The sequence below is a fragment of the Clarias gariepinus genome, chromosome 2 (assembly GCF_024256425.1).
Source record: "Clarias gariepinus isolate MV-2021 ecotype Netherlands chromosome 2, CGAR_prim_01v2, whole genome shotgun sequence".
Lineage (NCBI taxonomy): Eukaryota > Metazoa > Chordata > Actinopteri > Siluriformes > Clariidae > Clarias > Clarias gariepinus.
Window position 1 is genome coordinate 20,062,501 of NC_071101.1, and position 13,610 is coordinate 20,076,110.

At 36.0% G+C, this 13,610-nt stretch overlaps 2 protein-coding genes across 6 annotated transcripts in view; one reads left to right on the top strand and one right to left on the bottom strand.

The window, feature by feature from the left end:
• The window catches only part of myod1 (myogenic differentiation 1), a 1,836-nt gene extending 911 nt beyond the window's left edge, over window positions 1-925 (top strand). Inside the window, exons 2-3 of the mRNA XM_053482512.1 lie at window positions 1-7; window positions 115-925. The exon at window positions 1-7 is cut by the window's left edge and continues 72 nt beyond it. Coding sequence (XP_053338487.1) covers window positions 1-7; window positions 115-335 — 228 coding nt within the window. The 3' untranslated portion in view covers window positions 336-925. The remainder of the gene's footprint in view (window positions 8-114) is intronic.
• A 3,164-nt stretch (window positions 926-4,089) lies between these two features.
• tnnt3a (troponin T type 3a (skeletal, fast)) lies at window positions 4,090-13,219 on the bottom strand. Of its 5 annotated transcripts, none has more exons than XM_053486005.1 (15): window positions 13,151-13,219; window positions 11,167-11,206; window positions 11,067-11,077; window positions 10,296-10,310; window positions 9,379-9,549; window positions 8,120-8,137; window positions 7,277-7,295; window positions 7,074-7,119; window positions 6,842-6,958; window positions 6,651-6,728; window positions 6,443-6,556; window positions 6,222-6,334; window positions 6,040-6,130; window positions 5,396-5,436; window positions 4,090-4,389 (listed from the first exon to the last, which is right to left on the bottom strand). In XM_053486005.1, the coding sequence occupies exons 2-15, from the start codon at window positions 11,184-11,186 to the stop codon at window positions 4,353-4,355; spliced, it is 891 nt and encodes a 296-aa protein (XP_053341980.1). In that variant the 5' UTR covers window positions 11,187-11,206; window positions 13,151-13,219; the 3' UTR covers window positions 4,090-4,352. The 5 variants fall into 5 exon arrangements, with proteins under 5 accessions (XP_053341980.1, XP_053341972.1, XP_053342008.1 ...); XM_053485997.1 differs by lacking the exon at window positions 5,396-5,436 and adding an exon at window positions 5,850-5,890 and having other exon boundaries at window positions 13,151-13,216; XM_053486033.1 differs by lacking the exon at window positions 8,120-8,137.
• Window positions 13,220-13,610: the final 391 nt, after the last annotated feature.

The following is a 13,610-nucleotide window of genomic DNA, read 5'->3' on the forward strand; positions in this document are numbered from 1 at the left end:
CCAAATGGTAGGTCAACATGTAAAAACAAATGTTCCTCAATGTCGTTCTGACAAAGTAACCTTTTAATAAAATGTAATAAATTGCTAACACATTCTGAATTGTGAATATTGCAGGTGATGTAAGGAGTAATAAGAACCCAGTGGTGTCGAGTTTGGACTGTCTGTCCAGTATCGTGGAGCGGATCTCCACCGAGTCTCCCGCCGCCGCCTCCTCGCTCTCTGCGCCCGACCTGTGTGAGGGGGTCTCCGGCTCTCCGTCAGAGACAAGCGTGCCTTCCCCTAACACCTGCAGCCCGTCCGGCCCGAGCCACGACCCTATCTATCAAGTGCTCTGAACAGAAGGGGGGATACACATCCATACACACATGCAAAGCATTTCAGAGAACGTGAGGGACGGTGTAAACCCGTTACTACTAATGAGGACTACTACTCCTGTCATGGACTGAGAGAAAAAAACACCACCAAACTGTTCAAGAAGTTGGTGAACAGAAGAAAATCCTTTAGATTTTTCTTTCTTTCTTTCTTTCTTTTTCTTTCTTTCTTTCTTTCTAGAAAATGTCAAATTCCATTATGATCGTGGCTCTACAGAAGTCAGTTTCTTAACTAACTCTCTTATTTATATAAAAATGTCAATGTTCCCATATGTGACCATATTTTTCCCTTTCTTTTTATGAGACTACGTTCTGTCACATTCATCTTGTATTATTTCCTAATTATTTACGGAGAATAACCACTGCAGATATGAAGATTAGAGGACCACTTTTGTACATGTGTATATAAGAGCTGTTTTGTTAAAACCACGGAAAACCGAACAAACATAATTGTGTATTTAATATTGCTTGTTTGAGACGTTTGTTGTGTCCAGTGTTGAACTTTATATTTATACATCTTCAACGAGTGAATGTCGAATAAATAAAAATATGAATTATTTATACACAGAAATTTGCCTGCATAATTCTCTCCCTCGATTTATTTATTATTTTTTGATTCAGACAGATTATGACGATATAATATATACATTTTATCTAATACAAAATATAAAAATATAAATAAAATATTATACTGACTTTCCAGATTGCTGAACTCTGATCGTTCTGATTATTTAATTGAAATAATCCGGTAAATCTAAAATAAAATATAATTTCGCTTTAAATTAAGTCAGCCCAAAAACTGATCCGACCCGAATGATCTAAATCCTTAGAATTCGTTAAAAATTATATTTCAACAAGTGATACGTCATTATCTGTGAATTTACCCCTCGATCAAGATCCAATTTCTCTGCTTGTAATGTTTTACATCCATGAAACCACTGTACATTGAAATGGCATTTAGTAAATTAGTAACTCATTAACAGTATTTGTAAAATCAAATAATAGTTATATTATTTAGCCTTGTTTGTAAATAGTTTACTTATACACAATAGATGCATTATAGCTTATAGAGTCATACTGTATTTATTTTCCCACACAGCCAGAACCCGTAACAACTTAATCATGTAAAAACTCTCATATGCTTTCTCAAGTTTATATAAAACGTTTTATTTACTCTGTGTGTTTGACTTGAAATTACACGCTAATATTTTGCTATTCTGCATGGAGTCTCAGGTTTAAATTTATTGAAAATTTTACCTGTTAATGAATACATAAATGTAAATATAAAATTGCTCTTTACAAGTGCACATAAAAACAAACAAACAAACAAACGAATAAATAAATCAATGCAAGCAAGTAAACAGGCAAGCAGAGAGAGGGTAACGAAAAACACATGGCACCAGCGCCACCTGTTGTGCATACATTGTTTCCTAATACTGTACGTGGAGATACAAATTATGGTAACTAAAGGCCAACTATAATTCATAAAACCAATAATAATGTTTGCACATATAAGATGTACAGGATAAAGGATCTTAGTCATAGCCTAAAAAGTACACATTTCTATTGAGTTTCGTTTTATTACAGATCACATTTACCACACGATTTTAACACGGTCACAAGGTACGAAGTTTAAGTCAAGACAAACGAGAAAACTTAGTATAAGGTTCTACTATTTACACTGATAATTATTTCTCTTTTTGAATAATGATAATTTTTCTGTTTTTTATCAGATACGGGCTTTAAAGTGTAAAAAAATTATATGTTTTTTCAGGTCATTTTCTTCGGTATTATTCTACATAGTAATTGTTAGGTAACACGAAACACAAAGTATAGTATATTATTATTACACACACATAATCACACAGGTACCAGGTTATTATTATTATTATTTTTATTATTATTGTTGTTGTTGTTGTTGTAACAACAATATAATAATAATAATAATAATAATAATAATAATAACCTGGTACCTGTGTGATTTGTTCTGTTTTCTAAGCATAGGGATTTAGTAAATCGGATGAATACGGTAACAAGCAGTTTGCTGCAAATGGGCTACTACAAATCAGCTCTTTAAAAACGTATTGTTTTACATAATTTATTATTATTCATAATTATTATCTTTGTTACTATTGTAATTGTGTTGCTTTATGTATTGCGTGTGATTTATTATTTTTATTATTATTATTATTATTATTATTATTATTAAATGAAACTGTTTGGGGTATGACCAGAAAACTCTGGAAGAAGATATTTTGCATCTCAGTGGGATTTTTCACTTTTATTTCCTAAAAAGGATAAATGAAATGAATAATTGATATGTATAAACATATATATATATATTCTATATTTAGTTCATGACACCGGCGGCAATCAACCTTGGATAGGACTGCAATACTTTTGGTTTTCCTACTGCTAAGCTTTTTAAATTTAGAGTGGTCAGAACTCTAGAACTCTATCCAGTTTCTCTATGACGGGCCTGTACTCCTGAAGAAATTCTGGAACTTGAATTCCTAGATGCACAATGGAATCAGTTCTGAGAACCGTTCCAGACTTAGTTCAATCGAATGCTTTGATTCTAGAATGGTTCTCAGCGTTCTATCACTAGTGAGTGCAGTGTTAGTCACTCTCCCAGGGCGTTCAGTAGGCATGGCATTTTTTTTTTTAATTAAATCTGTTATTAAGTTATTTTATGACGTGTTTGGTAAATAGTAAGATTTATTCACGATAGATCGTGCATTTAATGAATAAATGACACATTCGTACCAAAACAAATTCTAAATTATTTGCAATTGTCAAATAAAGCACTGAGCCGAATGATTCTGTGGATTTATGACAAGCGCGGTACCACATTTAATTTCACATGTTCCATTCGTTTTTAGCACAACTTTGTTTTCTATCTCCTCGTAGTTCATATGCAGTTAAAGAATCGAAGGAAAGAACATATCCGTCGTTTTCACTTACGTCACTGGGCCCTATACAATTACCCACAATGCAATGCATTTAAACTTTCCTAACTTTATACCTAATGGATTGGTCCTTGTTAAGCAGATATGCTTTCTGATCTGACGTTCAAATGATTTTAGTTCATTTATTTAAAAAAAAAAAGCTTTCCAACTAGTTAACACTCGTCATGAAATTTGAAAAAACCCATATGACAATCACCCAACATGTAACAGTAAGATGTTGAGATCTGTTCTGCAGGAGTTTTTATATTTGTAAATATTGTTGACTGGTAAGTATTAGTAGTTTACACAGTGCATAATGTTTTATTCTAAGCTAAACATTTCGGTTACTTCTGTGCGTGCGTGTGTGTGTGTGTGTGTGTGTGCGGATGTCCCCAGGATTCTGTTCACCCTATGTTCCCAGGATGGGCTCTGGAGGCGAGACCCTGACCAGGAAGAAGCAGCTGCTTTAGAAGAGCAAAGATTCAGATGGTGGCCTGGAGGACAGCGAGAAAGTTTGTATGGAGAAATTCTTTCTGGCCAGTTTAGTTGTCCTAATGGAAATGATCCTAGTCAGGAAAAAGTCCCAAGCAAATCAAAGGTGGAATCATTTTTCTAAATGTGTTTTTTATTATTTTTTTTCTCAGAGGCAGGCTTCTTGTTGACAATGCTCTGTTCTATATGTATTTTGTTTTCTACTTCAAAACATTTATTTGGGTAATAAAAATAAATTTAATTGACAGAACTATAAATGACAAAAACAGCACGCCTAGTGACAGTGGCTTTAGAGTAACACTTTATTTACATGAAAAAATTGAGAACCATACAGCGGTCCAAAACAAAGAAGTGTGAGTGTTGAACAGCTGTTATTACAGAGTCCTGCAGAAGAGCTACAGTACTTAGTAGACCTGTGACTACTAAAACTACAGATAGCGTTGTCATTGTAGCTGGTGGATGGTCGCTTTTTAGTGGACTGCACAGTAATCTCCATCTGTCCATCAGCCATGTGCTTGCTAAGGATTGTGGAACCGTCCACTTACTTTCTGCGGCGGGTGGCAGCTCCCTTCTTGCTGCTGTAATGTGAAAATTGCCAGGGACAAGCAAAGTCAGACAACTTACTCTTACTAGTACCAGTTCATAGCCAAAGTATATGAGTAATTTTTAAGCCACAGTGTGACTGTAAACTGTTTCAAGTTGGCACATTTTTAACTACAGTGTGTTCAGGGTATACTGCATGCTACATGCCCAGTCACAGCAAGCATCACTTACCTTTGAAAATTTATGTCAAGTCAACCAACAGACTTGAAATAAATTTGCCTTGTGACACAAGGCAATGCTTTCTCTTTGACTGTCAAAAATTAGGTGTCCGGAGGTTTTGAAAGCTGTAGGTTAATCTTGACAAATGAATGTACTGTATGATGTGTAAATGAATGCTGACTGTATACTTTCCATAACATTGTGAAATGCTAGGTACTCTGCCATGCATAACATTAAAATGATGATGTAAATTATATGAGTGAATAGAATAAATTAGAATAGAATAGAATAGAATAGGATGGGATGGGATGGGATGGTCAGTGACAGTTCTATACAATCTTTAGCTTGGGTTCCAGGTAAGAACCAGGTTCTCTTTTAGAGGAACATTTTTGTCCACAATGTTGCTGCATTAAGTAAATAAAAGTGTATGTGCAATTGAGCAAATTGGTACGTTACTCACACATCACAATCAACAATTTTTAGGAAGACTTTCTAAAAATTTTCTAAAGACTTTTAAAATACAACTAAAGAAGAGAAGAAACCTAGGATTAAACGTTTCAAAACTATATGCCGATAGTTTTTGGGCTTCTATGGTTTGACGTTGAGAATTAATGCCTCGCATCTACAAGCATCTAGCTATGTAACACGTTGGATGTTTGCATTTCACAAATACATAGGCTATTTCAGTTTTTCATTTAATGTACCAAAATCAAGGTCTGTTATTGTTGTTATAGTGACACTGGCCCTTCTTGGACCCTGCCTAGAACTGTCACTGGGAATTGGTTGTGATATAGCGTATTGGTGTCACTTTACTAAACTTACTGTTTCTGGAGTTCATCAATGCGATTTCTGAGTGATATGACCTGAAAACAACACATCAACACATTTTAACAAACATGAAAGCATTCAAAGAGGGGCATCCAGCTCACCTTGGTATGTCCAGGTTCCTCAGCAACGTCTGAGGGATCAGGGTGATGCTATATAGCATACTGTATTTTACCACATACTTTATTCCATATGTCTGATGGAGATACTTACATATTGTCCATATCGTTTGGAGGAGAAAGTGCTTTGGTTCTGTTATAGTATTATTGTTTAAGACTTATTGCCCTGATTACCTACTTTGTTTCTACAAAATTATTTTATTTGCCTGTACAAGAAAGCAAATAATGACCTTGTGGATCACCTTGTCATCTCGGTTGCTTCTGTCGTGTAAACGTACTGAACAAGCACAGAGCATGCACAGGCAGCTCCAACTAAACCCGTAACAACTTACAATTTACTCAGTTCCTCCACTCTCTTACGCAGTGTTGTAACCTGGAGGAGATTGAAGTTGTGTTTATATGCATCTTAGGTAGAACTTCTCAATCATGATCTAATGAGAACACTTCTAACTATATCTATTCTGCCTGCGGATGATTAAAAATGATTTGTTGTGATTTTGTTTAAAAATGTGAATTTCTTACCTCATATTTTTGTCTCTTCAGCCTCTCCATATGGTCAAACTTCTCAGACTCCAGGGTCTTCATCCATTCAAACAGCTCCTTGGCCTTCTCTCTGTGACACAAGTCAGTGAGGTTAGATCTTATACTGAAGCTTCATCTCTTAGCTCATGACCAGCCCTAATTCATCTTCTAGTACAGCTTACCTCAGCTTGTCCTCATTGAGGTGGTCAATGTTGAGTGGCTTACGCCTCTCAGCCAGGATCTTCCTCTTCTTTTCTCTCTCTGTTTGTTTCTTGCCCCCTCTCTTGGAGTCAGCCTAGAATTTATACCCAAAAGATATATTTATTACACATACACATTTAAAAGGGATACATTTAAAAGTGCTGTTTGTGAAAGGACAGATCAAGACATAAAGAAAAATCACCTTCTGCAGGTAGCTGCTAAACTGGGAGCCCATGTTGGACAAGGCAGACTTCTTCTTGGCATCCTCATCAGCCTTCTTCTTGGCATCAGCCTCTTCCTTTCTCAGCCTTTCTTCCTGATGGAGCCATACATCAGCAAATAAGTGTGTGTATGAATTTCAGTAAGCATGACTGTGAAAATGGTAAAATATAGAGAGGTGAAAGACATACCTCACGCCTTGCCTGGCGCTCCTTCTCCTTCTCAGCCATGATCCTCTGCTGCTCTGCCCTCTCAGCTCTACGCTTCTCCTGTAAGTTAACATATCAGAAATAGACAGGTTACTCTTGTCTTGATGTACACTTCACCTAATTTCGAGGCATTTTAGCAACTGCCGTTTTCAATCACATCCAAATTTGCTCACAATTCTCTCTTTGAGAGCGATGAGCTCCTCCTCCTCCTTCTGCCTATGCTCGAAGTGAGCATCAATCAGCGCCTGCAGCTCCAAGAGATCCTTGTTTTGACGCTTCTTCTGGATGTCCTGTTTGGTTGACATGCAAAACCTTATTTTAATCAATATTCAAAACAGCCCTCAATGTGACTAGTGTATTAAAGGTGAAAAAAATATTTTTGCTGTTAGATTGAAGGACACTTACATCAAAGTCCACTTTGTCACCCTCAGGGATCCTGGGTGCAGTTGGCCTTTGATAAAACATAAAAAAAATATTTAATTAGGTATGTTGTTAATAAATGCATTTATACATTATTAAATCCCTGTGTAAATTTCAGAAGAGAGTTTAATTTATAGTCTTTGCTTACTGTATTCATATTGATGCTGAATGTGGATTTGGCTACTTACTTGAACTTGGGCTTCTCCTCTGTAGATTCAAAACGAAGAGGGGACAAGTACACAGCATTTTGTTAGAAGTCAACTCATGGTAGAGTATGAAGCAAACTGGTATTTCAAACCAAAACTTAAAATTGGTAGTAAATAACAAACAACAATTAAAAATAAAATCCTAACTTGAGATAAAAAATATATTAGGTACACATTAACACATGAACATTACAAAGACATGGGAAGTTTGTGAATTTGATTAAAACTTGTTACATTCGGTTATTATCATTCTATGATTTTACTGGTTGAAATCAAATATTAATATATATTAATATTATATATAATAAATCATATATATATAAATAGAAATACTAAAAAGGGAAAATGTGATTTGCTTCTGTTATCCAAGGCCCACCCAATGTTTCTCCATTTTGGACTGGTCCAAAATGATGCCCATGCTTGGTGGCTTTGTTAGCATCTGGTCCTCCCTCTTCATATGGGTGGGTCAGTGAATGGTGCATGACATGCAAATTAAATGGCATAGCAGGGTTAGAGGAGTGCGCAATGGCTAGTGGTTGTTAGCATTTTATATTCTTTCACCCTTTTCCCAAAACCGATTTAAATATGGACACAACAATTATCCATTTATGATTAGGAATCCATCTGCATTTTTTAAAATAAATGCTTTATCGAAGGTTATTGGCCAATTATTAAGCAGTGCTTCTTGCTCCAAAAGAACATGTTTTACAGGGAGGAACCTCAGTGCACACATTCTCCAACAGACGGAGACTACAAACAGCTGAGACAAGGGACTAAGGTGTCCTTCTAACATACAAAGGTAGGATACATCTGTAATCAACATACCTTCCTCTTCATAGATCTCTGCATGCAGCAAGCAATGAAAGCAAAAGCAGAATAGACAAAATTAGCAAAGGCAATACAGCTGTATTTCTTACAGGTATAACATAAACTAAAAAGAAGAAGCTGAATTTTGGGAGATGATCACTTATGAGTATTCCCTTAAAATAATTTTGACTAAGTACAGAATGTTTGTTACTTCTGAAATGGGAATAATGCTTTGATGAGAGGAGATTATAATGAAAGATGAACCCAACTGTTTACACATTATACATTATTATTACCTTCTCTAGCTCATCAAAGTTCCCATAATATTGTGCTTTGAGGAGGGCTTGAAGTACAAATCTTTAAACAAGGCGAAATTTTAACAACTTATAAAATATAAAGGTCCTTTTTTGTTCTAATCATCCCAAGTAAGGATGAGTGAATAATACTCCAAAATAGTGCTGCACAATTAATCACAAAAAAATCTAAAATGTTATATAGACCTTTAATTAGCCACAAATTACGGAAAATTTTACAGATAATATATGCACAGTCGGGCATTTAAGTCAATAAATGACCCTTTATAGCTTGATAGTATTTGTCAATTTTTTTTAATTATTTTGAGTGGGTTAATAAATATTGGCAAACAATCTCTTAACGAGACCATTTGTCCAATTATTTGGTGTTAAAGTATATAAATAAGTTGTATGCAAAATGGTTAATTGTTAAATATTACAGTTTAAAATTCAATTGCAATATGTGTTAACATGATTGCAAAGTGATTTTTTTAAAATCATACAGCCCTACTCTTATAAATCCTAAATTCAGTTTAACTTTGAGTAAGGGCAGAGTAAGAGTTTTAGCTAGTGCAGGACAAAAGCATCAAGGGGCTGCGTTCTATGACAGGCAGTCATCATTGCTTGAGCAGAAGTTATTATGAGTGATGATGAAGGATTCCTATCTAGAAACTTAGCATATGGTTATATGGCAATGAAGCATCGGGATAGAATGAAAGCTGCATCATACACTGTAATCAGATAGGGGGCAGCAAAAATAAATATAGCAACTGGAAGTTACCTGTGGGTGTGAATGCATATTTAACTCTGACAATTACCAAGTAAGAAGAGGAGGTAATGCATGATTACTCAGGAACCTTGAGTGTGGAAGGTCGGGTAAGGCGTGAGGTATAACCTGATTAGTGCACTGTGACTGGCATGTGATGGGATGGAGCGCACTGCTGATTTATGGTGAAGGATGAGAGAACATTCCATGCCACATACCTTCTACCTCAGGCTCAGGTTCAGGCTCAGGCTCAGGCTCTGGGGCTACTGGCTCTGGTTCTGGCTCTGGCTCTGGCTCTGGTTCAGGCTCAGGCTCAGCCTCAGGCTCAGGCTCAGGTTCTGGGGCTGCCTCAGGAGCCACCTCTACATCTACTACCTCCTCGGCTATCTCTATACATGTGCAAGGGAGTGGGAATGGGGAAAGGAGGGTTATGGTTAGAGAGGTTAGTGGATGAGACACAGGGTAAGTGATTATTGGATATTAGAGGGAGAAGAGTGTGGTTATTAGTAGCTGGCAGTAATGAAGTGAAGGAAAGCCAGGGCCACCAGAGGGCACTATCACAGGAAACGTAGCACATGGGGCAGAAGAAAATATTGGTTATACAGATGATGCAGAAACAGGGACCTAGAAATCACTTTAGAATACGGTTACTGCTATTAAGTTATAGCAAGCAAAGGAATTGGAAAATCAGTGATTGTGATATTAATTTAACATGCCACCTGAAGATCAGAGTAAATATAATAACCTGCATTATTTTCATTACTTTGAAGCCTGACTTAGCTTCAGTGTAGGTTTGATAATTATTCAGTCAAGCTATACAAATAAATAATTCATTTCTACACAAGCATAGTTAAGCAAAAATACTAGGAGATCAGTGAGCTAACAGGTAAGTGATATGGAATGGAATGGAACACTTCAAATGATTTATGGGTCCATGAACAACACAGAGTGACAGTAAAAGACAAAGAGTTGATAATTAAGTTAAAGCATGCAGGAATATGTATGCAGCATCTCTGGTAGTTACAAAAACTGAGGGGAAATATTGTGGGTAAAAATAATCAATATTAGAAAATTAGCATCACTAAACAATTAGTGTTGATGGCAATAAAAAGTCCATCTAATTGATGTATTTTACCTTCATCGCCGACTTCTTTTTTAATTTGTAAAAAGAAAGCAGTAGATTAGCAGAGTTATCAATAGCGTCCAGCTGTGCACAGATCGGTGATCTCTGTACAGTTGGAGCCATGCTAAGCATACACAGTCCATTCCTCCACAGCTGATAAATTCTGTTTTTTTTCCCAGTGCAGCTAATAACAGTGACCTTATCAAACGTCATCAAATGTAAGGGTATGTGATCTTATGCAGCTGTGGAGTATGCAAAGTGTTTTTTTTTTTTTATCAAACCAAAAGCAGAAACTGTTGCAAATGGATTTGTTCATATTTTTGAACTGATTGGAAATGAAATAATTTATGGTTTAGATGACATAGTCATAAATCCTAAGTTACACGCTTGAAAACAGGTGCTGGCTTGAGCTTTATGTTTTGGGGTTTTTCCCCCATGGGTTCTACATAGGGTCTCCCAATTAGAAAAGATCCTAAGCAGAACCCCTCTAGACAGGGCTACAAGCATTAGCCTTCTTACCATCCACCCATTTTCAAGAGTGTATTTCTAATTTTCAGGCTTTGCTAGCAGTTTTGGTACCATGCATTGTTAAAAAGAGGCATTGTTCAACCTAAAGCTTACAATTAAAACAAACTGAACAAATCTATATGGTGGTATTTATCATTTAGAAAATTATAAATTGTTGAGAAGAGAACAATGAATAAAGAAACAAAGACATTCTGTAATAATTAACCTCAATACTACATTAATAATTCCTATGAAATGTAAAGTAACAGGACTTACCCTGCTGCTCACTGTAATAAGAACAGAGCAAAACAATTGTTATTTCCTGAATATTTATCTTGGTGCAAAAGTTGATTGATGGTATAGGAAGAAAACTCACACATCCTCTGTGTCAGACATGATGATAGTGGACTTTGTGACTAAAAGAGACACATAGATTAGGTTCTTGTGACAAAAACAGAGAGTACAAGCTCATCCTCAGACTATTTATAACAGCGTTTAGAAAATGCCTACGCCCGCAAACTTGCACTGCTAAGCTGTGACACTGCCAGCAGAGCTGCCATGTTAAGATGAGTGTGGACAGCTTTGGCCTTTAGTGATACTGAAGTTTCTTTAATTTTACCAAACCGTATTCCTGGACTTTTCTCTCCTACATAGTCATTTCTGCTAAGATTTACAGTGACAACTACATTATTAGCTATAAAAATCTTCTGAAACCCAAGCTATGCTGCGTTGTAAGTGAGACATGTCCACATATGGTTTTCTGGCAGTCTTTATTTTGACCTGGTCTGAGTGATTAATGAGCCTGTCAACATATCATGTTCAGAGTCTTCAATGTCCACAGGCCAAGCAATTTTCATCAGTACAATTTTTTATTGAAATTGTATATTTGTGTCTTTAGAAAGATTGCATTTAGTGCTAATAAAAAAATTGTGGTTATGTATTTTATCCTATAAGCATTGCGTTAGCTGTGTAAGCTGCATTACATCAGAGCTAGCTGAGAAAGGCCTGTGTCAGCACTAATGTGAGACATCCTTTAAGGTTTCTTGTGTGTAAGTGTTCCATCTTAGACAGGTGCAAGTGCCTTCCTAACATGTTTCAGGATTCAGTTTCCTTCATCAAGATCAAATTCTTTTTTTCTTGGAATAGTATCAATAACACCCTCCATTCCCTTATGTGGTCATAGTGAATACAGATAAAGAGTGGGATTTTTTTTTACCCAAATTTTATGCCATATCTAAATTGAAGAGGAAAAAATATATTATACAATCTATTTACAATAGAATTTCAGTTCAAATTGAAAATAAAAATAGACTTTTTAAAAAAGTTTTTTTTTATTTGTATAAGTATTTTTTTTTATTTATGGTGTATTTTGAATAGAATTTTCTATTTACAAATAAATGTTTTAGATTTCTCTTTTGCATTTTTAACCATGTTTCTTCCACAGTTTAAGTTTTTAATTTTTATAAATTGATATCCCATATAATGTATCTATATTATCATTTTTTTGTAGCTAAGACTCCCGTGGTATGCTCATATTTTATATAAAAAAGTTGTAAGTGTGCACAGCAGCATTCGAAACAACCAACACTGGCCTAACACAACCACAACCAAACTAATCAGTCAATATCAGTAACTACTACAAAAGCTAACACATGCTAATGCTAACAGGTTGGACCCAAAATGAACACAGGTGAACTCTCTCTCACACACACACACACACACACACACACACACACACACACACACAATAATAATAAAAGTAAATGTAAAAAATGAACAAGCTATCCCATTAAAGTTTACTCAAATAAAAAGAATAAAAATTTATAAAACAATTGTAATTGCGTGATAATATGTATGACATATTATGATGGAGGAACATGACAATCTGACATACATATTAATAACTTTTATACACATCATAAACTATCATGCACATAACAGTATTCTGTAAATTTGTTAACAAATTGCAAAACTATTAATCTTTTCATAAAACCATTTTTTTGATCCCTCCGTGTACTAGCCTTTGCTATCTATCTTCTCCATCCCCTCACCTGAGAAGTACCAAGTGATTCAATCATCTGTGAAGATGGTTGCGACCACTGGAACTAAATCTGTGCTGATTTCTTTTGATGATTTAAACTCCTGTTGTGGAATTTAATCTGCTTTAAATCCTAAATGTTCCTGCAGAGTGACAATGCTTTTTGCACATCTATATTCTACTGATATACAGGTGGAACAGGACGCACTGTTCTCCATTTACTGCTTTCCCTCACGCACACACACACACACACACACACACATCCTCTTTCCTTCCCATTTCTGTTTCCTTTCTGTCTCAGTGTCTGCTCTCGCTGTCTTACCTCAGAAAAGCTGAAAAGAAGCGAGCTCCCTGGTGGCGGAGACTGGCTGTAAAGTTCTGCAAACATCCAGGGCCGATTAAGTCCTTCTGTTATAGTGATACTTGATCTGTGAAGGCCCCTCATTGGCCAAGAGAGCATGGTGGGCATGGCTAAGGAGGCCCGGTCCAGGTTTTGGCGTAGGCACTGAATAAGGAGATGGAACGATTGTGGAGAATGTGGACGAGGCACAAGTTTAGAATGGGGCAAGAGAGCATCGCTATATTTGCTGTTGCATTAGGCTAGCAAATTGAACGTTACATCTGAAAGTGAGTGGGAGAGGCATTTAAAACATGGAAGCATCAGCAGGGTAGTCCTAGGCTGGGAGTATTCTCAAGGAAGGGTTTACAAATGCACAGATGTTGAATCTTTACATATGTTGGGTTTCCAGTTTGTGTGTGTTTGTTTTTTTTCTGTACATGTA

What these genes read in the sequence shown, in the direction of transcription:
- tnnt3a (XM_053486005.1), bottom strand. Translation starts at nt 11,186, where the DNA reads ATGTCTGACACAGAGGATGT. An exon ending in TCGCTCTCAAAGAGAGAATT is followed by an intron (nt 6,729 to 6,841) that starts GTGAGCAAATTT and finishes GTTAACTTACAG; the next exon opens with GAGAAGCGTAGAGCTGAGAG. An exon ending in TTAGCAGCTACCTGCAGAAG is followed by an intron (nt 6,335 to 6,442) that starts GTGATTTTTCTT and finishes TATAAATTCTAG; the next exon opens with GCTGACTCCAAGAGAGGGGG.